A 26,836-nucleotide genomic window follows, 5' to 3' on the forward strand; every position below is an offset into this window, starting at 1 on the left:
TACATAGCGGCCGCTCAATGCACTGCAAGGTTTGGCAGCCCCCGTGTGCGCCTCTCCGCCCCATCGCGCCGTTAGCGTCCGGCCCGTTTGTCTCGCGTAACGAGCCTGGCGCACGCACGTGTGCATGCACGCACCAACCGGACGTTGCGCGCACGTCCCCATTGCAAAGACCCGTGAACGATTTACGAGAGGGCCCGTTATTCGTCCGGGTAGCCTGGCCGAGCAGCTCGTTTCTTTCTTTTTTTTTAGGTGATGCTGCTGCGGCCTGCTTGCGCGCTCAGAGGCGGCGACAGGCTGTATAGGTAGGTGTCGCGTGTTGTTCGCGCGCCGTTTGCATTCTTTATCGACGCGTGCCCCGGGGTGTCGTGGGGCCGACTGCAGACTCCCCTATCCGCCCCACCCCCCGCCCATTCCCTCCACAACCTACCTTTGTCTTCATTGCCTTTCGCGGAGAATTCGAATTCTTCCGAGAGTTAGCGGCTGCCATTCTTCTTATTGTGTTTTTTTTTGTCCGGGCTCGTTAGTGTTTGTTGACGTGTTAGTGCGTTGGCGTGTACTGTACGTTGCGTCGATGCGAGCTGCAGGCTATTTTACGGAAGCGTTTGTTTGGGCCGCCATCTTGGGCTGTTAACGATGCTTAATAGGCAAGAAAAAGACGCAGAAGCAAAAGACCCGATCGCTGCCTTGAATTTCCCACATCAGCTCGCCCTGACGACAATAATTTTTGGCGGCGTCTACTCGTACTTAATCGTTTATCGCTAAAAATGGGCTACATTGTATTACAACAGAGCCCATGACGGGTCGTAGCAATTTTAGTAAACATTGACCGTGCCAAAACGGTCGGCCGAATAATAAAGCCAGTTTCACGCACTGAAAGCTGTCAAAACAGCGAAGCTGGAGGTCGTTCTCTCAAGTTCGAACTCGTGTTTAGCGCGGTTTTCATGAAAGTCCTTTGTCTCGTTGTCGTCGTTTTGCTAGATTCGAGCTTCGGTTTCTAAGAAACGTCCCAAAAACCAGGTGATAGGCAAGCCGTACATCATCGCTGCAAACGTCGACGTTCGCGATGCCATTGTCAACGGGTCTGTGGCCGAATTGATAACGGGGCTTGCGCTTCCCGTTCTCGACCCCCGGAGGTAGCGGCTTCCCTCCGCTGGCGCTTTGCTTGCGCTTCTCCCTCGCGAAGCTCGGGATTTGCACGATGTCGGCGCTGCTGCTCTCCTGCGAGCTCGCGCCGAGCGGAATCCATGGGGCAAAAGGGCGCGCGCCGGCGAAACACCTGCTCCTATACCCTTCTGCCCCCTCCACCGGCGCGCGCTCTGATTGGCCCCCTCTCCCCCCCCCACCCCTTCGCGTGCCCTCTGATTGGTCCGCATCCATGTCAGCGGGGCCCCGGATGGTTGGATGAATGCTATGAGCATCCCCTTTGGAACGGGATGGTGGGTTGCGCCACCAAGCCCTTGTTATTATGTAGCATTGGGCTAGGTTGTAAAAGCATAGACCTGCTCAAGGACCTATACACGCATTTCGCAGTAGTGTACACACGAACTAAGGTCGAAGAAAGTCGAGCAAAAGATGGGACTAAAAAAAGGAGGCCCGTTGTTACCAAAACATATGCATCACACTACTCATCCAAACATTAGACAACGAGGGACCAGGCCTGCGTTTGTACGTGGTAACAACTGAGAAGCAAGAAGAATACACAAGAATTTCATCTCTGGCATTCGCCGACGATATTGTGCTGCCAGCAGAATAAGCAGCTGACCTCCAATACCAGATCGACATCTGTTCCCGAGTTGCAGGGAACAACCAGCCCAAGGTTCAACACTCACAAAACACAGTGGATTGGAATAAACACAAACAACAATAGTGACGAATTCCCCCTCCATGAGAACCTCATAAAAAAAAAACGGAATACAAATACCTTGGCCTAATTCTCAGCGACCAACCAAATGTTCTAGATCTGCACCAAAACACATTAGCAAAAAAATCTAAGCGCCACCAAGGCCGCATCTGGCACTTGGCCAGACATTCGTACACCCCATACACTGTTAGACGCACACTGTGGAATGGAATAGCAGTACCATCGACAACGTACGCAGATGACGCGCTGGTCGTCAAAGCATAAAATGCCTGGAGGGTCACCCAACAGAACCAGGCCGCTGGCTGCTAGGGGGCAGCACAGCCACTGCAAACGTAGCACTAAGCGGGGAAATGAGCTGGTCCTCGTACGAGGCAAATGGGAGGCGAGGTCCAAATTACAATACACCGGCAGACTCAAATTCATGGCACACACAAATTACAGTCGCAGAGTGTACCTACACCTAAGATACACAAACATCAAGACAGCTAGCAAAGCCTGGCACTATATTACCGCCACAAGTCGGAACCGTGCCTATCGCCACACTACCGAGGAGATAGAGGCAGCACCCTGCTGTGTAAAGTCCGCACTGGCGCTCTCCTCACAAACCAACGCCGCCACAAACTATTCGGCGTGGATCCGAACATGTCGCTTGTGCGATGCACCAGAAAAAACCCTCCTCCACGTGTTACAGCAATGCCCGAGACTTCCCGCAGATCCGCGATCGTGCCTCATGGCCGAGAGCCTAGCGCTGACTGGTCTTACCGAGGACGACTGAGCTGCATGCTACGAGGCTACAAAGACCCGGCTAGAACAGTGGGAACAATTGGGCAGGCGAGCTGAAAAAAATTGGAGGACGCTTAAGCTTCGCCTTCAAGAGCGGAACGCGATAGCGTTATCGCACCCCGTTCGCACCGCCCACTGATTCGCTCAGCATGTTCTTGAGTCACACAAAGACGGACGCGATCATGGGGCTGACGCCTCGATGGGATCGTCCTCTATATCGCTTGGGAGCACCACGCAGACGCATGACTCCTCGCCAGCAGCACGGCACTCATCGCAGGGGACGCTTTACCACCAGACGCGCTACGGCGCAGCGATCACGTCAGAGGCGACCCGCATCGGACGCTGCACCTAGGAATCGCGCTGTTAGCGGAAAGAAGATCCGCGTCGCCTAAACACGAGGGTTCGAGTGACGCACGCTGGAAGTAGGAAGGGGAGAGAGAGCGAGAAAACTTATTAAACGCAAGGCTATTGGGGCATCCTCGCATCGGTCCCCGCACGGCCCCAATGCGCTCAAACGAGACGAAGAAGGAGAGAAACGGTAAAGCCCCTCAATCTCCCAAAGTAGCGCCATTCACTTCCCTCCTCCTCCGCTCTGCGCGGCCTCGATGGTGGCGCCGCTGGTGGTGGGCCTGCCGTAGCAGACGACGGCTAACACGCTACGGGAGGAAATCCGCGGAAACGTTCGTTCGAGTCCTGCGGAGCAGTTTTTTCAATCTAGATCTTGCTTTGTCAGTCGGTAACTGGCCTTAAGAATGTCGTGTCGGATTTGCGGAAGAAATAGAGAAAAGCACCATTATTCAAGGCGTATTTAAGGCGTATTTAAGGCGTAAAGCGCGCGCACGTTGAAAGTTCGTGTTGCTGAAACACGACACAAGCACGCGGTGTGCTCAGACACGCGAGTAATTACCAGAGTTTCAGGTTTTGACAGCGCGAAAGTATGTGCACGTGGTTTCGTAGGATAATTTACGTACCTGCAGGATGCTTTTGTTCGGCCGGCGCGTGAGAGATTCCGACTGTCTGCGGTCAGCAATGCCTGGCAGCAGGGCCGTTTCTGTTCCGCGCCTTTTACAGATGTACGTAGCTCATGCACAGGTTGTGGTGGCCATGAGCAACGTTTTCACACATAGGCGGTATAGATAATTTTAACAACGTACCAGCATATGAAATCGTTATTTATTTATTACAGTGCAAATGGTTAGAATTTGATAGAAAAGAAAGAAGGAACTTGATGGGACAACTGGAAAGAGGTTCAGAAAATAATTATCCCCCTCCCTCATTGGCACCAGCAACACTTTTGTTGAAGTGCTAATTTTATCTCTGTATACTACGTGCGTCTGTATTCTTTTGCGTTGTAAGTTTTCACAAGGAAGCAGTGTTGCGTTAACTGGAACAGTCAAGGCACACAAGACAGAAGAAAAGTTGATTCTTGGGTTTTACATCCCAACACCACGATCTCATAAGGCACGCCATAATGGGGGCTCTGGATTAATTTTTTTTTGCAGCTGGGGTTCTTTAACGTACCCCCAATGCACTGGACTCGGGCCCGTTTTGACACGGGCGTCAAAAGAAGAGGTTGGAGGAGCCGTGTCACTTCACAAAGCCGCGCGTTCTTTGCCACTTGCTCGAAGTCAGCCCGCCCGATCTTGTGAATCCACACTTTTCTTCGTTTTCGTTGCGCCCGGCGGATGGTAAAACAAAAAGCTTTTTGCCGTCACTGGGTCTGTTGTGGCAACCGTAGGCGCAGCAGCACGGCATCGCAATTAAGCACTCGGCCCTAACACATTGTATAAAACTACCGCGCTCCTTCAAACCGCCTGCCGTACTTCGTCGCGCAGACCCAAGAATGGGGGTCGCAGGCCCAAGATTGGCGGTCGCAGCGCGCTGGAAAGAAAAGATATACAAAAGCGCGGCGCCTGCTCTGCGCCGGAAAGAAAAAAATATACAAAAGCGCGGGGCCCGCTTTCACGTGACACAGATTGGCCAATGGGGGAGCGGAGGAGGCTGGGGCGACAGGAGGAGTGGAGGAGGAAGCGCCTGGGTGAGCGGGGTGGCGGAAAGATCTAAGAATGGCGCTACTTTTGGAAAATTGAGGGGCTTTAAGAAACGGGCGAGTGGCGCGCCACCTGTCGGGGCAGCACCGTATATTGCGTACATTGTCTTCTGTGTTTGCCGCAAGATGGCTCTGCAAGTGCGTCAAGCGCAGAAGAAATGTAGCGGAAACATACTTCGCTACGCGTTTAACTGCGACTTCTGCAATATACATGCTCATAATTACCGATGTACACCGCAGTACAACTTTCTACGACACGTTTCTAAGGCAACACCGTATTCACTAGAGGCACTTTTGTCGCGGTTTGAACCATGGAACCCATGGCTGAGTGGTAGCGTCTCCGTCTCACACTCCGGAGACCCTGGTTCGATTCTCACCCAGCCCATCTTGCAAGTTGTTTTTATTTATGAATTGCCTTCCGCTATTTTTCGCTCACGGCCGACGCCGACGACACCGGCTTTTCTGCGACACGAGCTCCTTTATGATGAGAACCGTTATCGCGGAGCGCAATTGAGAGCCAGGGTAGAAGCGATGGCTATAGATGAATGTCCAACAAAACGCTCACTTGGACTCGAAAAATGTCGCGCCCGGCGGAACCATATAGATGTTATTGAAGATAACGGGATAGTAATGACAGACAATGACAGCATAGGACGTGCTTTTGCTCGACATTACAAAGCGCTTTTTGCTTCTAGACCTGTGAATGCAGAGAGGTTTAAAGAAGAATTTCTTGAGAGAATGCCACGACTGCAAGATGACACCAGAACAGAGTTGGAATCACCCATATCACAAACGGAAGTAGAAAAGGCTATAGATAACCTGAATCTCGGCAAGTCGCCAGGGCCTGATGGTCTGAGCGCTTCGTTTTACAAAACGTTTAAAAAAGAATTGTCTCATCTGCTTACAGTTCTTTTTAATGAGGCTTACGAACTAAATGTCCTGCCCCGGTCTTTTGGGGAAGCTCATACTGTATTAATACCAAAGACAGAAGAGACAGAGAAGTTAAAATTGGTTTCCTCATACAGGCCTATATCATTAACTAACTGTGATTATAAAATCTTGATGAAAGTGCTAGGAAGGCGGCTACAGAAAGTAATTAAGGAATTGGTTGGTCCTCACCAAACATGTGGAATTATGGGGCGTTCGATTGTGACTAATATACATAAGATGCGGTGTGTGCTGGAGTGCTGCGACATTATGCAAGCAGGGGTAGCAATTCTACAGCTCGATCTCGAGAAAGCTTTTGATTGTGTACCTCGTGGTATTTTGCTTGACATCCTTGACCACATTAATGTCGGATCCATCATTAGAGATGGGGTAGCTTTGGCGTACCGGAACTGCACGACGCGATTCATTGTTAACAAGTCAGTGGGGGCCCCCATTAACCTAAAGCGTTCTGTACGCCAGGGCTGCCCCCTGAGTCCCCTTCTGTTCAGTATATACATAGAAACAATGTGCCTAGCGATCATTGAAAGCAGCAACATTCACGGCTTCAGATTAAATGCATCGGAAGTTAAAATTCTGGCGTATGCGGATGACGTCGCAGTTTGTTGTACAGATAAAGAGAGTGTAGCTGCAGCTATCGCTGTAGTGAAGGGTTTTGGCAAGGTAACTGGAAGCATGGTAAACTGGGGAAAGTGTCTTGGCTTCTGGCACGGAGAATGGCCTTCCACCCCTGTCACTTTTGCCAATGTCAAGTGGCTGACGACACCCGTTAAATGCCTAGGCGTCCCACTGGAATATTACAAAAATAACGATGAGTATTGGCAAGATCAAACAAGAGAAACACAGATGAAAGCGAACAAGTGGAAAGGTGAACATCTGTCAATGTTTGCAAGAGCTACAGTCTGCAATCTATTTTTTGTCGCAAAAATATGGTATGTAATGCAGGTATTGCATTGTTCAAGGGTAAATATACAGAAGTTGCACCGAGTATTCGCAGTATTTGTGTGGGCCTCGAATTGGGAACGATGCAGTCGAACGAATTTGTTTAGGCGAGTTAAAGACGGAGGTTTGGGAATGACGCACCTTTTTATACGACAGGTCGTAAACCGGTTTTTATTTTTCCGCGACTTAAGCGATCCTTTCTTGCGCACGGTGTGCCAAGTGAGGCTAAGGAGCGCGTTACCTAGCTATGTAGTCTGCACAGACAATATGAGCGGTCCTGTTTGTGGAGTCCTTAGAGAAGTTATTTTAAGTGTACGGTTTTTGTCCGTTAGATTTTCAAATGAGTACCTTTTTTCAGTGAAACGTAAAACATTGTACAAAGATGTATGCGATGTAGTTCTCCCTGTGCCAATCTACAGGGCCATATACAGTGGAGGCCAAGGGCAAGACGTGCTTAAGCGGGTGAAAAGAATACCAGTAACGCCAGAGACCAAGTCTTTCTTTTTTAAGCTTCACACGGGTACGCTGAATGTCAAAACCTTTTTAGAAGATCGTGGTTTTTTCTTGCCCTGGGGCTCGCATTGCTTGATCTGTAAGAAACCAGAAACTATAGATCATGTATTTCTAGATTGTTGGGCGGGTGTCTTCTTTTGGGATGTACTTCAGAGGACTATCAAAAAGGACTTTCCTTTAGATCCACAGGGTATTAGATATTTATCTATAGAAAACGATGATGGACTGCCATTTGACTTTATTATGCTAGTTGGCCTTCACTGTCTATGGCGCGCCCGTATGGCGGGCTATCACTGCGATCCGGATGCTCGGCCTGCACGAATGCTTTTCCGAGAATGCATGTCGAGATTTGTGGAAATTCAGAAAGCACAAGATTGTGTACCTGCGTGGCTGTCAAGGGTGGAACCCTTGACCGCGCTCAAAGAATTCTAAAATAGCCAGCCCTATAAGGCTGACACTTGGTGCTGAAAACTTGCTAATTTGTCTTGTTTTCTCAAATCTCATTTGTTGTGTGATATAGAAGTACAAAACAGGCAATAAAGAAAAAAAAACCCATGGCTGAGTGGTAGCGTCTCCGTCTCACACTCCGGAGACCCTGGTTCGATTCTCACCCAGCCCATCTTGCAAGTTGTTTTTATTTATGAATTGCCTTCCGCTATTTTTCGCTCACGGCCGACGCCGACGACACCGGCTTTTCTGCGACACGAGCTCCTTAACGCTGTCGCGTTAAAATCTGGCGGAAAACCTCAGACAGACATCGTCCGCGGCTAGAGCCACCCCATCACAGCAACATTGAACTCCGACAGCGAGCGGTCGCCGACGCCGACCACCTCAACTACGCGAGCTACTACGACAGATCACAGCAGACCAGGGAGCGACGCGACGCGCTTACTTGAGCCGGCATGGCTGGCGGATTGGATCGTCGTGGTTTTGGTGAAATCCGAGGCGACTGGAGCCTGGAGTACAGCGAACCGGACCACCCAGACGGCCTCACAGACTGTGACTGTGACGAAACTGTGTTTGATGTTCTTTTTTCTCCTTACTTTCTACGCCTCAGTTTCTTTCCTTTCGTGCTTTCAGCATTTCCTGTGGCGTTGAGAGAGAGAAACAACTTTACTGGCCCATAATGAAATGGAGCGCGTTAAGCGTCTGATGGGCTGGCTCCCTTTTCACGGGCTCCATATGCTTCCAGGGCCGCCTGGCCCGTGTGGATCAGTCGGAGGTGGTCTTGCAGGGCGGGGCTGGATACCATGATCTCCCATCGCTCGTAAAGGGTGGGGAAAGTAGTGAGGTTAGTTATGGGTATAGCTGGGGGTGGTCTTTGGAAAAATTGCACTCTCCTATGACGTGCCGAAGGGTGCCTAGTGCATTGGAGTGAGGACATATGTTCTTATATCTTTCAGGCTATCTTTTGTTCTAGAGACAGGGGTGGGGAAAGGAACCTGTCTGGATTTGCCTGTATATTGTTTTTTCGGCTCTGTTCAAGGAGTGGTTGGGTGGGGTGGGGGGGGGGGGTTGCGGGAATGTCTTCCTACCGTCCCTGTAATGCTTGACTATATGTAAGTGGTGATGGGTTGCCACCCCCTTGCCTCCTCCTAGGCCGCGCGGGAGTTGAGCGCTCGGGCCTGTTGATGAGTGTATTCGTTGCCCTCAACTGAGGAGTGGGCCGGGACCCAAACTAGTTCGATTGTTTGTCTAGGAGGCGTAGCTTTTCCGATTATTTTTAGTGCCGCAAGGGACATCCAGCCAGATCTGTACTTCTTGTAAGCAGCTTGTGAGTCCGTGACGATCTTGGTGACGTTAGGTTGCAGGAGTGCCAGGGCTAACGCCGCTTCTTCTGCTTCCTCCGAAGACGGAGTGTTGATTGATGCGCAGCTGACCAGCTTTTCTAGCCCGGTGAACACGACTGTTGCCCTCGTGGAGCGTTTGGGTAGAGAGGCGTCTGTATACAGGACAGTGTCGTCTTCCTCCAGGGTCCTGGAGAAGGCTCTTGCCCGGGCGTCGCGTCGTCCGGCGTGCCTTGTGGGGTTCATGTTGCGCGGTAGTGGTTTGCATTCCAGCTTCTCAGTCCACTTTTCGAGTAATTGGCCGTGTCGGGTGTCGTGTGTTTTTTGCCATCCGATCTTACGGAGGACGCTTGTGCCCGCCTTGGTCTGGCTAAGACGTACCCTTTGATTGGATAGGTGGGCTTCTACGCGCTCGGCTACTGTGTTGTGGACTACCATTTGAAGTAATTTTGTCGTGAATGAATTTATGGGAATACCCAGGGCCTGCTTCGTGACTTTCGTGATTATTGCGTGAAGTTGTAAGACGTCCTTCTTGAGGAGTTGCAGATTCAGCGCTGCGTAACGCTGCGTGACGTTGACAAACGCCTGCCCTGAGCCAAAAAGGATCAGGAGTTGCTTGCTTGTTTGCATTGGCTAATGTCCTATCTATGTTAAAAAAAGGAAAGTAAACCACGATAAACTCCCACAAGCAAACTTTCTGAACCCCTATTATGGACTTTGTTTTGGCACGCCTCCGTTGTTTGTCGTTTCCCTCCTTTTCTTCCACCAATCTTCCAATTGCCGCTTACTAATCTCTACTGCGAACACGTTTACTTTGCCCCTGCTCTCGCTGAACCCAAGTGCTTCAAGGAGGCCAGAGATGCCTAAATCGACCGCTGGGCTTCACATTATTCGCATTCTAATACTACATGCTCCATCGTTTCCCCAGCTTTACCGCAGCAAGCACATGCTTCTCCTTACTTCTTATATCTTGCTTTTAAGTACGTGTTATAAGGCATTCTGATCTCGCTTTGAAAAGTAATGAGCTTCCCTTTGAGTTATCATAAATTGTTTCTTTCCTGATTTCTTTCCTTCATTTTTTTCCTCTTACGTAGGTACTCATGGCAGGTTTCCTTTCTATTGCCGCCATCCATGAGATTATCTCAGCCTCTCGGACTTTCCGTTTGACGTTCTTTGTTGCTGTGTTGTTTACCATACAGGCCGCATGCTTGCTAGTAAGCTTCCTAGTTCTTTTCCTCCACTGTGAATTACTGTTATTTCTGTACAAATACCTGAAGACTTTCCGAGCCCATTTACTTTCTTCCATATTCTTCAATCGTTCTTCATAATTAATTTTACTGTGAGCTTCCCTCACTTCAAGACTTGTCCAGCCCATGTCACCCTGCACAGGTTCATTCGTAGTCTTCCCGTGAGCGCCCAATGCGAGGCGTCCCGCTGACCTTTGGTTGCCGTCGAGTCGTGATTGTACCCCTGATTTCAAGCAAACAACCGCATTTACAAATGCAAGTCCCGAAACCATTACACCTTTCCGCATACCCCGGAGCACTATTGTATCCCCATAGCGCTCTGTGTTTCATTATGGCCGCATTTCTCTTCCCCTTTACTGTTATTTTTTCCTCCGCTCTTACCCTCGCTCTTTTCTCCGCTCCTTCCTTCGCTCCTTCCTCCACTCCTTTCTCCGCTCCTACACTCGGCGCGTCCTCTGGCAGTGAGCTCCGGAACCACCCCCCGTGCGTGACACGGGACAATGGACGGCGAAGGCTCGACTGAGAACAGCGCTGCTGCTACAAATCACCGATGATTGCGATACTCCCTAATGCGAAATTTGAGCGCAGCTGTATACGTGTTTTCATTTCGTGACATATTGTCTGGCGCGGGCAATCTTTCTCGTGTGACACGTTGCAAACGGATTTTTTTTTTACTTTGCTGCATATAGGCCCAAATACCACGATATACTGTGCAGCCTATGACGATATACTAACGTGCCGGTACTCAGCTTTCGGCGCAATATTCAGTAAATTAAAATGTGACCTTTTTTTTGCTCTTTTATTAGCGAACGTGTTTCAGCCAAATGAACTAAAGTCTTGAAAGGGCACTTAATATAGGCTAATTCAGATTTCTCTCCTTTGCGCCCTTTTAATATAGCTCAATATTAATAATAAAAAAAACGTGTTATTGGGCTATCTGGGTGCGTCAATTCTGAGAGGAGTTATGACCCAGCAGTAAGAACACGGATGGCAGAAAAGAGATCGACAGGCGCGCATGCAGTGTGCCCTCATCGCTGCGCCACTTTTTAATAATCCTCTCGTTTTTTTTTTTTGTAATAATCCGATACACTCGCTGGCAGAAAAGAGCACGCGGCGTATTACACATAAAGTTGTCTCCACCGCTTCGCTTCGCGCGCGTGCATGCGTGCCGGCAGCTTAATTTGCATTTCGCGATGTCGCCGGGATAGCGTTCCGCCCGCAAATTGTGCGTGCCTGCATAAATCGCGCCACGGGTTTTTGACGCGGCGTTGATTGCTCGGTAGGAGCCCGCGCTAACATGCTGGCGGGGGGGGGGGGGGGGAAGAGGGGGGAGTTAAAGCATTCCCGCGTGTCATTGCCCTGTCGAGGTGAGTTTGCGCGCTGCACCTGCGTATGCACAGTGGCGCGAGGGACAGAGCGTCCTTGACAGACGACCTCTCACTGGGAACAACGCGCTTGGACCGCGGAGCCATTCCCTGTTATAAGTCGGAAGCGGTGCCGGCGGCGTCATTCGCGATTTCCTTAGCGAAAACCAACTTCGTGGGTGCCGCCTGGGAATGACACTGCCTGATTCGTCTGCTCAGCCTAGGTCTTCCTTCGTTTGCGTTTTTTTTTTAAACGTTTTCATGTCGCTAGCGCGTCGTGCTTTCCGCGGTCAGGTTTACGTGCAAATCGGAGGGTTGCAAATACGCACATACGACAGGACTTGTGGAGGCTCCCCCGCTCCTATATAGCCAGCCTTGGAGAGGAGGATTACCATACTATTTTGTTTCCATGAAAATTCGAGGACGCCTAAGCACTTCACACGAGTTCTGAATGCGGTACCATTAACGTCCAATTGAACGCCGCTGCGCCGTCCTTCGAGTTTTGCGCCGCGAGTAAAGCTCCATAGCGGTATACGGGCTGCCCGAGCCAGCAAGCAGCAGCAGTAGCCTAAGGGGCCAACGCCGCGTGCCACCGACGTCCTGCGCGACGCGAGATCTAGGGAGCAGCAGCGGCCACAAGACCGGCTGGCTCGCGCAGCCAACGTTACTAGATTATTTTCAGTTGTCAAACTCCGCCGCGGCACCTGACCCCTTTCTGTCGCGCCCGCGGGGCGGCGCGCGCGACACTGTCGGCCTAGAGTTACTGTATATGCTACCGCAGGTAGCAGAGTTGCGCGTCTGTTTTATCATGCCGCTAGCACCCCTATTGGCAGAGCGTCATCACGTGGTAGTCAAGCAACCGTGCATTGCGGAGAAGCAGATGCCCGGGCCAATTTTTGTATTTCCCGCCGCCGCCGCTGCAGTGAACTGGATTGACACAAGTTATCGCCAGTCAAATTCAAAGCGAATCCGGCCGATCTTGGCGTTCGCTGTTCGCGTGCGCGCTAGCTGCGGAGAAACAACACAACGCGCGCAGCGCATCTCACAGTTGGTTCATCGCAGTGTCCGCGCAGTCCCATCGGAATGATATAATGACCGGGTGCTCTGCTCCCGTCTGCACGAATCGCTCTGAAAGCGGAAAAGCTTTTTATTCGATCCCATTCAAACCCATGCACCACACTGCTTTCACAGAACTGTCATAAAAAAGCCAGCTCACATTTTCAGGATAATGCAGTGCTTTGGTTGCTGTTTCTGAACATAAAAGAGGTTACACAACTAAGTAAAGATATTTCATCTACTACTGCTTGTGTGAAGCAGGATGCAAGAGGAATTAATGTCGTTATTTATCATTCGGTAAGGGCCTTTACTGTGTTTTGCATTATTGCCCATATTGTAGCTATGTCAATCCTGTGAGAAAAAAACTTTCACTACACTCCCACAGAAGGTTACTTTTCGAATCCCTGCAGTGAAAAGGCACATAATGAAGTGGCACTTGAAGGTGTGGCTGATATCCAGTGCCTGCTAGTAGGTGGGTACGTTTCTACAGCAAATTCAATGGGGTACCAGAGTCGAAATACTAATGGTTGGTCATTTATTCACCAGTAATATTTAAGACTGCCTACACGTTGAGAGCTTTGGCCCATAATCAGGTATGCCTATTGCAAAACTCAGTACCCAGTGTCCAGTGCAGCGCCGGATTATGGGCCCAGTGCCGTGCGCTGGATGGTGGGGTGCTGGGCAGGCGCGGCGTACTGGGAGGCACTGGGTACTGGTTCGAAAAACAGCTCTAGCACGTTAAGTACGCGGTGCCTGGACACCGTATATATATTTTTTGAGAACAGAAAAAAACAGAGAGCGTTTTGGCGCAATAAAAAAAAAACAAAAAAAACCTCCGACCAGGATTCGAACGTCGGACCTGCAAATCCCAAGCCCGGTACCTTACCACTACGCCACGCCAAAAACCGAACATCGGCGCATGATTTTCTACGTCAAGGACGAAGAAGCAGTTTTAGTTTCACAGAGAGGAGTCTCGCTCAATGATGGTAGATGCGCTATCGCCCAGCAACTAAAGCTCACGCCTGTACCACAAAGAAAATTTTGCTGTCCATATTCAGTACCTTGCTCGGAAGTGCCACAACACCGATTTTCATTTGCGATTGGCATTTTAACTTCGAAAAAAGTCCTAAATGAACCACCGACCCGGGACGCTGTATGGGCTGTTACTACCGATTTGGATAGCCGTTTGTTGTTCTTCACGCGAAGGATATGCAACGTTTTCTTAGTTCAGTGATGCCTTTCAGTCAACACGTCAGTCTATTCATATATCTTCGTCAGAGAAGCGCAGGTTAGGACTGTGATCCTTCGGCGACAGCACATACATACCTGTGTTCATGACGCGTCACATCGGCGCTCATCGCTACTTGTGCTGTTTGTGCGCTCATGCTACTTGTGTTTATTTAAGGACACTGATGCGAAAGCTGAAATATGGTGATTTATCATTGTTAGACTTCTTGATTCCTGAGCCTAAACGCGCCGAGAGCGTGCAGATGGACTCGGCGGATACGCTTGGCATAAGCTTCAGTGGGGACCGATCTCGGCATCTTTTCTTGACGATCTTATTCAGTCAGCTGTTTCGATGCACTTTGTTTGCGATTAGGCGGAAAAGTAGTCCACAAGCGATGCAAAAGCGCCCACGGTCGATCGACTATACGGTAGGCATGTCGCCTGCAAAAACAGAGTGCGGCTTCGCCGCATAGATTTGGTTGCTTGCCAGGCAAGATGGCGGACCTACGCGCAACTCTGCTACCTGTGGTAGCATATACAGTAACTCTATGTCGGCCCGAAGGCGGGCGGCGCGAGCAACGTTTGTGCGGGTGGACAGAGACGCCGATGCGTGAAGCAGCGTGCCACGTTTTGCTCGTGTTTCTTATTTGTGTGCCAGGAAAATGCTGCTCGCCTTGCGAACAAATGTGCCTGCAATGAAACAAGAAAAACCACGAGAAAGAGACAAAGTGATAGCTAGGGAGGGTGCAGCGCCCTTCCTATCACTTTGTATATTTTTACTCGTGCTTTTTTGTTTGTGGTAATAAAACCTTGCTAGCATTCTACGACGAAATAGTGTACGTGACCACCGCCTTTGAACTTCGTGCGCATTTCCTATGGGCTATAAACTTGTTACACTAATCATTTCAGGTGATCAAAGGTTTTTTTTGGAACTGCTAAACTTGACAGAACAGAATGCAATTCAAAAGAACCTGAAGCTTTTTGCATCATAACAAACGACAGAGTCGCTGCAAGTAACTCTGATGTAGACTTTAAACAATGTCGATAATCTGCTGCGTCAAGGTGCGCTCTATGTTTCGACAGCCAAGTTAAATCAAGATCCATTGGAGGTAATTAAGGCACACTGTTCACATTTGTTGTGAATGCATTCACATTGCACTGTTTGCTAGGAAATTCACTCCCTTATGTTTTTTCAGCCTCACTTTGGACTAGTGCGTTCCTTCGGTGGAGATGAGTCTCATCCAACTATAATCATCTTCGCGCAGATATTCCGCCTTCTAAGCCTGTATACACCTGTTAAAACGGCGCTACGTGGGAGTGTGGAAGGTGTGCCAGGCCCTGTGCTCGTCGGCGTCAACGACACATTCAAACAGACCAGAGAAGCCTGCAAGTCAAAGCATAGTCTTCGCAATGCCATTGAGGCGACGTTGATAAGTTGCGTGGAGCCAAGCAGCTCACCAGAATGTGCTTGCAATGAGCACACTTATGTTCGAGGAAACATAGAGGACAATGTTGGTTGTTATCTGTGTGGATATGTCATTCGGAAAGTCAGAAAGGGCGCACCATGTGATCTATGCATAGCGCACATAAGCTCTATAATCCCAGAAGTTGTCTGCGACAGTTACTTAATTGAGTACAGAAGTCTCAAGCAAGGTTCCTTAAAGCACCCGACGCCGAAGATGCTGGGCTTTATGAAGACTGCTAACAAAAGTGTGTCAGCTTCCCTGGATGAGGCAGGCCTTTACGGAGAGATATTTTGGAAGGTTTTAGATGATCTAGAGGGGTGCTGCCTCCCTCTTCTTGGTTGTCCAGAGCATGTGTTCGCGTTCACGTGCGAAGTACTGAATTTCTTCATTGTTATGCGGATGCATTTGTACTCCAGGGATACAAACTGTCAACTAGAAAGCGGTCACAAGGTAGCTGTAGCAACCAAGAAAGTGCGTCTTTTGTGAATATCGATGCAGCATGCTTAGATTCATCAATCCGGCGTTGTACCGGACCTATTCTCTTAAAACAACATGCCACAAACGAAAAGACTCACTCTCCTCTTCAATCACCTATTAGCTGATTTTTAGAGTGCACAATGTAAAAAGGTTATTCTTTGAACATTCAGTGCCATGAAGAGCAGCAAAAAGAAAAAAAAAAACTGGCAGAGTCGGCGGTGCGCTGCTGCCTTGGGAAGCTTCCGTAGCCAACCGGGCCAACTGTTGGGGCAGCGCCACCACGCGAGAGGAGACGGCAGAGGGTCACGTTCTCGCGCCGCTCCCCAGGCGGAGTTTTACAACTGAAAAGTATCTAGTAGCGATGCGCGCAGCGGCTAAGTCCAGTGGGGGTGAGAGAGAGATACGGGCCGCGCGCCGGCTTCCGAGAGCGGGAGTGTGACGTGGCGCCGCGGTGATGACCTGTCCCGCCATGCAACAGTTAGCGCACTATCGAGTTCCCTTTCACCCGCTCTGCTTCGTCGAGGCGTGCTCGCGACGCGGCGTCGTAGCCAAAGGGAATTTAGGTGCGGTTTCGCTGCTACGGATGATAGACGCCGACCTTTTCGCTCAATGGGGCATTTGACGCTTTTGCATAAAAAAAAAAGATGATAAAGAGCCTCGGCCCCTCAAAACCACAATACAACGAGCTGATGGGCTGAGTTGGTTGAGCCCGAGTGCAACATTTTTGAGTGACTAGGCGCTTTGTTCTTTTCGCGCTCATGCATATGTGCAGATATGGATGGTGAATACGTGTGTACCACACGGAAATACTTATAGTGACATTGTTTGCGTGCCTGCGGCTTTATAAGTTTCTTTTTGCTTTATTTGTATTTCTTTCTTTCTTTATTCGGACCTGAGTAGCGTACTTGATCTGTTGGCGTACGTTCTTTAGTAGCCCGACGATCCCCCCTACCCTCCAAAAGATAACGACAAACAGGCGGTTCGTGATTATTACAGGAAAAGTACAACGCGAATGGGCAGAATGGCTGAGCATGCAATGCTTCTGCATGCTTCCGTGTGTTCTTTTGTGTGATTTCCCTTTCGTCCAGTCGCGGCAGTAATTTCCTATTCGTAGGTTAAAGTTGACGAGGGACAAAGAACTGCCCACTTAGACATCGACGAACGGAATCCCTGCAATACAACGCTCAGCTAGGAGTCACCGCTCCGGTGACTCCTAGCTGCGCACGAACTGAAGGGTTGAATACTTGGGGCTGCCCACTAAAACAAAACAAGCGTGGCCGGCCTATGCGCTCCTCTGCATACTGCAAGTTAAAATGGTGCGAAAAGATGATGACGAAGAACGTCTACACACATTGACACACAGGACCATCTCTGTCTGGTCCTGTAAGTCCAAAAACAAGAAAGGGGCTGGCAGATGGAATGGCACACTGTGGTATAAACTTTTTTAAACAGGGTTGAAGTACCTCAGACAGGCTGGCCAACGTTTCGATAGGTGGACCTATCTTCGTCAAAGGCGGCCTCGTCATCCTCGGCGTGTTAGTTTTAAAGGGTTAGTGCAGTGACGTCACGTGCGGGTGTTGTCGCTGGCGGCTGGTTTTAAAGAGAGAGATTACAAGAGGGAACAGGCGTTGTCGTCCGACGTCTGTGAGCCTCATTCTCAAGACGAAGGGACAAGAGCGTGAGAGTGGGCACGCGGGGAGGAAAGAAAAGAAATAGAAGCAGAAAAAAGGGGGAAAAAAGAAAAAAAAAGCAGGGGGGAGCCAGGGCCGTACCAAGACACAACAAAGGGGGGGGGGTGAAAGAAAAAGAAAGAGAAAAATGAAATCTTTAAGAAATACGGGGGCTTGGGAGCGTGTTGGGGATGCGAAAGGTTAGGAGGTATTCAGGGGAGTCGTTGGCGGCATGTTTTTGAGGCATTAGAACGGCCGGTCAAGCAATAGGTAGAGTAATTTTGAAATAGTTAAGGTGGCGACGAGGAGTCTGCGGTGCAATGTGTGGGGTGACTGAAAGGCAGCGGCATGGTCTTTCAAGGGGCACTGCAAGTAGTAAGTTGTCCGTTGTCGTCGTCTCTTCGCGCCGTATGTCGCAATAGTTACCGTATGCCGCGCCAACTTGCCGAAACTGAAACGCTAATCTTCTTCATGCTATTCTGCGCACAGTTCTTCAATCGTATCAGTTTTTGCGCGACTGCTCATAGGGCTGTGGACATCGTAAGGGTTCCCCCCCCCTAAAAAAAAAAATTTACTCGAGGGAACTTTGGCGCCTCGGCCTTTCTGTCGGAATGGTAGTTCACTACGTGGACTCGTCCAGTCTTCGTGCCTGAACTTCCATCCACTCGCAATTTCGTAAACGCAGCAAGTCGTGATCACTGAGAATCGTGGCATTTCGAACACAACATGTTGTTGACAGAATGATCAGTTTGTAAAGTCGCGACGAAGTTTGAAGCCAGAAGGAGGAAGCTTAGCCAAATTCACGTAACTCATTCCCACACTGGCTCAACCCAGCAGCTGCAACAGACCCTAGCGCCAGCGTTCACTTAGACCATTTTTTTATTTTTTTATTTTTTGTAAGAAACTATTATTTGGTAGTCATGCTCAGACGGGTCCTGCGGGATGGATAGATGGATGTTATGAGCGTCCCCTTTGGAACTGGGTGGCGGGTTGCGCCAGCAAGCTGTTGCGATTATGCTGCCTAATGTCCTAACTAGGTTAAATAATAAAAAAAAAGAATGCTGTGAACTTCCGCAACCAAATTTTCTGATCCCCTATTGCGAACTCTGCTTTTGTACGTCTCCGTTTTTTTGTCGTTTCCCTGCTTTTATTCCACCAATCCTCCAATCGCCTCTTATTAATCCCTATTGCGAACATGTTTACTTTTCCCCTGCTCTCGCTGAACCCAAGGGCTTCACGGAGGCCAGTGGTGCCTAAATCGCCCGCTGGGTAGACGTCTTCACATTCTAATAAATTATGCTTCATAGTTTCCCTAGCTTTACCGCAGCAAGCACATGCTTCTTCTTCCTTCATATATCTCGCTTTATAGGTGCGTGTTCTACGGCATCCCGATCTCGCTTCGAAAAGTAATGAGCTTCCGTTTGAGTTATAAATGGTTTCTTTCCTGATTTCGTTTTTTTCCTTTCAAGTAGTTACTCATGGCAGGTTTCTTTTCCATTGCCGCCACCCATGAGAATATTTCGGCCTCTCTGACTTTCCGCTTGACGTTTCTTGTTGCTGTGCTAACCATCCTACAGGCCGCATACTTGCTGATAAGCTTTCTAGTCTTTTTCCTCCACTGTGAATCAATGTTGCTGCTGTACAGATACCTGAACACTCTCCCAGTTCACTTACTTCTTCCTTATTCCTCAGCCGTTCTTCATGCTCAATTTTACTGCGAGCTTCCCTAACTTCAAAACTAGTCCACCCCATATCACCCTGCACAGCTTCATTTGTAGTCTTCCCGTGAGCGCCCAATGCGAGGCGACCCACTGACCTTTGGTTCCCATCGAGTCCTGATTGTACCCCTGATTTAAAGCAAGCAACCGCATTTCCAAAAGTAAGTCCTGGAACCATTGCACCTTTCCACATACCTAGGAGGACCTCGTACCTTTTGTATCCCCATAGCGATCTGTGCTTCATTATGGCTGCATTTCTCTTCCCTTTCACTGTCATTGTTTCTTCCTGTGTTTCCATATATATATTGCCTTCGTTTATCCGTATACAGGCACGTACCCAGGGGGGGGCCCGGGGGGGCCCGGGCCCCCCCCGAAATCAAGTGGCATACCCCCCCCCCCCCTCGCCGCCCACGCCACCACTCCTCACACATTCCTACAGCGCCGCCAGATTAATGTTGAGACTTGGCAGCTGTTCATCGGTCAGCATTATGCTGCCTTTTTCACTCCTTTTAGATGGCGGTAGTTATCGGCATTTCTTGTAATGTGAAGGACAGTTTTCTCATAGATTCCGCACCCGCGCGATTAACTCGAGTTGCGCTCAGTTGTCACCATCTATTCAACCGTCACGCGCATAGCTGTTGCTTTTGTTAGTTCAACCTTCTTTGTTTAGGCTGATCCTGGGACCAGGAGAGGGATGCGGTTGTTACTCAGCTGGTATGTACTCTCATGGAACGAGTTGCGGCCGGAGAAAACACCAATTGCGTTTAACTTTTCCCTTTGCTTCATTATTTCCTTGAGTTACGGCTCGCCGCGACTGGCCGATGCCCGGAACCATATACACGTGATATGGGTTAGATAAGGTGGGTAATAAAATGATGTGAAAGAGCGTCCATCATGAAACCCTGCAATAACCCTTAAACCCATAAGCAAGATGACTGTCGCCAGTTACCTCGTCTGTTTTTCCTTAATTGTATCGCACTTTTCGTGCAAAATTGGAAACCGGAAACAAAAATCGCAAGGAGTTGAGAAATTAAGCGATCTACTAAGGGAGAGAGCCAACGCGCAACAACCAAACTGCAAGCAAAAGCGAATAATAAAAATGTTAACCGTTGTTTATGAGAATATTTATGGATCAACATCTTTTTATTTAAAGAGGAAGTAGAGAAAACGCCGCCGGAAGTGGAGAATACTTACTTGCTTTGAATGACGCTTCTACAGTTATCGGTCGAACCACCTCACGTAGCCACTTCTCTGCTGTGCTTATGTGGGTGTTTTTCTAACCTTTCTCGGTGAGCGCAGTACGTCTAGAATCGCAGAGTCCTGCGCTCTACGCGTTTGTATGGGACTGGCGGCCGCAGAGCGTAACGCAATTCGCGGAACTGTCAAACTGATGCACAAGGCGAAAATAACTGATATTCGAAACTATAACATCTGAAAGACTGAAGAAGCCGTAAAAAAATGAACGCGGCCTGACATCAGTAAAAAAGAAACCTGGCATAGGACAAACCATGATGTATGCACTAAAAGATAAGAGGGATAATATCCTAAGGAATCTCGAAGATACAGTAAAAGCAGCGGAAAAATTCTAAGCTGACCTGTATACAGTACCCAGAGAAGTCCCGATACCTCACTTAGAAACAGTAATGAACAGGATACGGAAACTCTCCTATAACTAGCGATGAAGTCAGAAGGGCCCTGCAAGACATGGAACGATGAAGAGCGGTAGGATAAGGTGGAATAACAGTCCATTTAATCAAACATGGAGGAGACATATTGCTTAGAAAACTGGCGGCTCTTTATACGAAGTGTATATCGACTGCAAGGGTCCCAGAAAACTGGAAGAATGCAGACATTATACTAATTCACAAAAAAGGAGACGTTAAAGAATTGAAAAATTATAGGACCATTAGCTTGCTCCCAGTATTAATAAGATATTTACCAAAATAATGTCCAATAGAATAAGGGCAACACTGGATTTTGTCAACCAAGGGAACAGGCTGGCTTCAGGAAGAGATACCTTACAATGGATCACATCCATGTCATCAATTAGGTTATCGCGAAATCTGCAGAGTACAATAAGCCTCTCTATGTGGCTTATATAGATTACGGAAATGCATATGATTCAGTAGAGATACCAGCAGTCTAGAGGCACTACGTAATCAAGGACTACAGAACGCTTACGTAAAAAGCTTGAAAAATATTGCTACATGCGTTTGGTATTTGTTTGTTTGAACAAGGTGCGTGGGCGCCATCACTCCAGAAAAGAGTAGGAAGAACGAACTGGCCTCGCGCTGTGAATCTAACCGGTCAGCGCTGCAACCGTTGTTGTAAATATAATCTGTAAATAGTTTCTCGTCTTACTGGCTCGTCCTTTGCGTAAGAATATATACAGAGGTTCTACAGCTACCTTAATTCTACGCAAGAAAAGCAGGGAGATACCTGTAGGGAAATGGGTCAGACAGTTAGACACAATTTCTCCAAAGCTATTCACTGCGTGCTTAGAAGAAGTCAAGCTATTAAACTGGGAAGGCCTACGAGTAAAGATCGACGGCAAATACCTCAGCAACCTTTGGTTTGCCGATGTCATTGTTCTATTCAACAACAATGCAGACGAGTTACAACAAATGATTGGAGACCTTAACAGAGAGAGTGTAAGAGTGGGGTTGAATATTAATATGCAGAAGATGACGATAATGATAAATAGCCGGGCAAAGGAACAAGAGATCAGGATCGCCAGTCGGCCACTAGAGACTGTGAAGGAGTACGTTTACCTAGGTCAATTAATCACAGGGAACCCTGATCATGAGAAGGAAATTCACAAAAGAATAAAAATAGGTTGGATCGCATACGTCAGACATTGCCAGCTCCTGACTGGAAGCTTACCATTATTATTGAAAAGTAAGGTGTGCAATCAGTGCATTTTGCCAGTGCTGACATATGAGGCAGAGACTTGAGAATGAGTTAAGGACCGCGCAAAGAGCGATCGAACGAAGATTGCTAGGCATAACGTTAAGAGAGAGAAAGAGAGCGGTTTGGATCAGAGAGCGAACGGGTATAGACGATATTCTAATTGACATCAAGAGGACAAAATGTAGCTGGGCAGGTCATGAAGTGCGCCGGTTAGATAACCGTTGGACCATTAGGGTTACAGAATGGGTACCAAGAGAAGGAAAACGCAATCGAGGACGACAAAACACTAAGTGGAGCGATGAAATTAGGAAATTCGCGGGCGCTAGTTGGAATCGGTTGGCGCAGGACAGGGGTAAATGGAGATCGCAGGGAGAGGCCTTCGTCCTGCAGTGGACATAAAACATGATGATGATGATGATGATGATGATGATGATGATGATGGAGGTGGTGGGCCCCCCCCCCCGAAAAAAAATCCTGGGTACGTGCCTGTCCGTATACCAAGGTATTTATGTTATTTTACCCGAGGTATTTCCTGGCCCTGTATCGCCACTGTCTGCTCACTGTTTCCATTGAATACCATAACTCCTGATTTTCTAACACGTAATTTCAAACCTAAATTGTTGCCATCATGTCCACAGATATTAGCCAGACGTCGCACATCACTTTGCTTGTTAGCTAGCAACACAATATCGTCCGCGTAAAATAAACCTGGAAGCTGCTGCTCTACTACTGTACCCGCCTGTTTGTGTGAGAGAATAAAACCGATATTACTTCCTTCTAGCGCCCTCTCCATCCTCACCATGGACATCATAAACAGCAGTGGGGATAAAGTGCACCCCTGCCGAAGTCCCTTGTTGATATGAACTCTCTCCTCGCTCCTCATCCCTTCCCATTCAACGCAAACGGTATTTTCTAGGTAGATATCTCTCAAAATCTGTAGACAATCGTCACCTAAGCCTTCCCTTTCCAGAATATCCCACAAGACGTTGCAGTCTACATTGTCATAGGCTCCTGTAATGTCTAAAAAGGCCACATATAACGGTCTGTTTTCTACTTTCGATATTTTAATACACTGAGTAAGAACAAATAAGTTATCATCTAAACGCCTACCTATTCTGAAGCCACTCTGAACTTCGCCCAAAATGCCATTATTTTCTGCCCATGCTCGAACCTTTAATTTGATTGCTTGCATTGCTAGCCTTTATATTACCGATGTAATGGTCAACGGTCTATACGACTGAATTCTATCTTTCTGCCCCTTACCTTTATAAGTTAAATTCATTCTACTTTGTCGCCAACTGTCTGGTATTCGTCAGTCTTTTAAAGTTTTTTCCACTGCTTTCACCGGAGCTTCCTTACTTTTTGGTCCTAGTTCGTTAATCAGCCTAACGGGAACCTCGTCTAGCCCTGTGGCTGTGCGCTTAGGAATTTTCTCTTCGGCTTTCTTCCAGTTTAAATTTGTCAGCACGAGCTCCTTTTCCACCTGGGTCTCTTTCATGCTCTTCATGCAATATTGCATGCAATTTCATGCAATATTCTGTGATTCAAAGGCAATATTTCATGCAATTTCATGCAATATTCTGTGATTCAAAGGCGGCCTTACAATGTCTTCTGTCATCTCTTCGTCGCGGGTCCTGTGAACAACTCGTATCGGAGATACGAGAACTTCACCATCACATGATTGCTAAAGGGCACGACGTCGTGTTTCAGTGGCTGCCTGGCCATTGCGGTATCTCCGGCAACGACCTTGCTGACGACGCTGCTAAGAAAGCACACGAAGGAGCAACCCTTGTTTCTATACCTTTATCGCGTACTGACGCAGCCCAACACTTAGGCAAGCTAGCGCACCGTATGACATTGGAGAAGTGGCACACACCTGATTTCACTCAACATCGATTGCATTCCCTCGATCATCTATGCAACTGCGGCTGTTACCAGGGCTTCCGCGTAATGAGGAAACAATGCTGTGCCGCTTACGCTTGGGCGTCGCATTCACGAATGCATATACGTTTTTGATTGGCATGGCTGATAGCGCCGAGTGCAATGCCTGCGGTGTCGAAGAAACTATAGACCATCTACTGTGCTACTGCCCATCATTTGAAAATGAAAGACAAGATCTCTGCACAGCTCTCAACAAGTTAGATAGAAAACCGTTCACCTTGAACAAGATCTTGGGACCATGGCCTCGTATATAGCAGCTACAAAAGGCCACAAAAGCGCTGCTGCGATATTTGAAAGATACAGGATTGAGTGCTCGTTTGTAATCCGGACTGAGTGACTGAACGATATCCCCAGTGGACTTTCTCTTCTTTCTTTAATCTTTCCGTCCCCATTTCCCTTTCCCCAGTGTAGGGTAGCCAACCGGGCTCAGTCCTGGTTAACCTCCCTACCTTTCATTTATCATTTGCTCTCTCTCTCTCTCTCTTCATGCTCTTTTTTTCTTCAAATTCTTTTTTTTTCTTTTTGCTTCTTTTTTTTCTTCTTTCAGCCTTGGCATTGCCTTGGAAAGATTCGGCTGTTATTTTTCAGATGTAATTTATTACCGCTTCTCCTTCCAGTCTGTTTCCGTCTTCTAGGATATGTTGTTGTATTGTTGTTGACTTCCTGCCTAATAATTTTATGTGGTTCCAAAATATTCTAGGTGCGGCCTTTTCTTTCCCACGTATTTCTGACAACCAACGTTCACTTTCGCCTTTTAATTTTGCTTGCACCAGTATTTGAACTATAGACTTTTTCTCCCGGTGTATTTCCCATTTACTGGCTAATTCATCCTGCGGCAACTGCAACTTCTTTGTCTCCCTGTGCTCTTGGGATGATTTCTGTCGTTCGGCGGTCGCTTCTCGTATCTCCCTGTTCCACCAGCTTTTCGGTTTCTTTTTTCCTTTCCAACGAACACGTTGTTTCTCTTTCCGTATTCCTGGTGTTATTAATAACACTTAGAAGCTCACAATATTCCCACTCTTTATTTGGCCATTTGCCAAATTCTTCCTCGACTCTAGTGAATATATTTGTTATTTGTTCAGCGTTCAAATTTGGACTGGCCGTTTTGCACTCCTTTCTCTCTTTCCTAACTAGATATCCCATTTAATCCCACTGTCGGCTAATCCCACTGTCGGGACTAGCCGACAGCTGCGGCACCAGTGAGCGACGAAATGAAGCTTGAAAACTTCGGCGCTTCGGTGCCATCGTGGTGTATCGCCTATGGTAAGTGCTATGTCATCTCGTATCATATGGTTGAACTATAGTGTAGGTTCAACACAGCGAATCGGCGCAAGACGTTTCCATTGCCGCTGTGCCCGTCAACGTCGTTCGGTATATGCCGTTACACTTGTACAGGCTTGCCTCGTAGCTGTTGAACTAGGGCAAACCAGTGCACTATTGCTAAATGTCGCGACATTTATACCCTTCTTGCTGAAATCAGCTGTGTGTGTGCAGAATCCGATTTATATTGGTGAATAAGAAAAGAAAGAAAGTGTACAGCACGCTGAATTGCTAACAAAAACGCGGATGTGCGTTGTTGTTGGCAGTTTTGACATGCGCCCGCCTACGCTCAGCTGAAACGTTGTGCGTCATTGTATAGCGGGCCAATGTGTGGATGTCACTTCCTCGCAGGCATGCTGGCTGATGTGCGAAGTTACTGCCAGAAGATTGCTCGCCGGGCTCAAAGGTGCGCTGTTTCGTTTCCTTCTTCTTCTTCCGTTCGCTTCTTCCATGCTTCTTGATTCCTGCAGGTTTCAAGCAAGCGCTTTCTTTGCGCGCGCTTCGTGCTGTAGATACTTTGCGGGTCGCCTTAGCCGGAGCGTGCATACTGTGTGTACACTCGCGATTTCGACACTTCGCGATCGCCCGTGGGTGAAACTGCGAGCGAAATAGTTAAGCCGTATGTATTGGGCGGAAATTTGGAAGCTAGTGAATGCTGCGGAAGGGGATTGTTGACGTGCAGGGATGAGATGACGTCACGAAGGAGCACTTGTGTGGTCTCTTCGTGTTCCCGCCCATTCGTTGCGCTGTAACATGGTGTGCTATCGACAGGTGTTGTACCGTCTCCGCAGCAACGGGCCGGGTAACTATTCCGCATGTCGCCACTGCCGTACGTGTTTTATGATCAGTAGTTTCCGCTTGAACTGTGCACGGCTGAGGAGGGCGCTAACAAAGCGTAGATACAACGTACCTCGGTGAAGCCGCCGTGTTTGCTGCGGCTCGGTAAAGCCCCTTAAACTTCGTAAAATAGCGCCATGCTTTGGAGAATGCCACCTCCTCCTCCAGCGCTCTGGCCGAGGCCGACGCCGCGTCGCTATTGGCCTCATAGCATCACGTGGGCAATCGCGCAGTGCTTCAGCGCCATTTTTGCTCGAGAAGCGTCTACAGAGATATGGCCTCTAGCCACCGTAACGGATTGGCGAGGAGTGCATGTTGGCGCCGTCTCTACGCTCGATCGGTGTAGGGGGCGCCACGGTCGAGGAGGGAGCGTGAGAGAGAGGAGAAACGAGGAGTGAAAGCGGAGGAGGAGATTGTCGCCACCTTGAGAAGTTTAAGGGGTTTTACGGCTCGGTATACTGCGGCGTCATTTAAGATGCACTTGGTAAATGATGGCTGTCGCCTCCGAAATTTCGGTGCATACCTTCGTGCCTTTCTTTGTTTCCTTTTATTTTTGTTGTTGTTGCTTTTTAAAAAGTTATTAGGCAGATAACGCACGAAGGACTTGCCTGAATACGTGGGTCAGTGCTAGGAATAACTATAACACGCTACAGTAAGTAAAATTTTTCACGAGATCACACTCGAAGGCACATATGACGCCTAACAGGCATCAGACAAGGCAC

At 48.5% G+C, this 26,836-nt stretch overlaps 1 protein-coding gene across 2 annotated transcripts in view; it reads left to right on the forward strand.

The window, feature by feature from the left end:
- Window positions 1-26,836, forward strand: part of LOC139049469 (serine/arginine repetitive matrix protein 1-like) — a 145,918-nt gene that overhangs the window by 81,069 nt on the left and 38,013 nt on the right. For both annotated transcript variants that reach the window (XM_070524947.1, XM_070524946.1), the window contains exon 8: window positions 25,629-25,683. In XM_070524947.1, the coding sequence (XP_070381048.1) occupies window positions 25,629-25,683 (55 nt within the window). The remainder of the gene's footprint in view (window positions 1-25,628; window positions 25,684-26,836) is intronic.

Source organism: Dermacentor albipictus, chromosome 9 (assembly GCF_038994185.2).
Source record: "Dermacentor albipictus isolate Rhodes 1998 colony chromosome 9, USDA_Dalb.pri_finalv2, whole genome shotgun sequence".
Lineage (NCBI taxonomy): Eukaryota > Metazoa > Arthropoda > Arachnida > Ixodida > Ixodidae > Dermacentor > Dermacentor albipictus.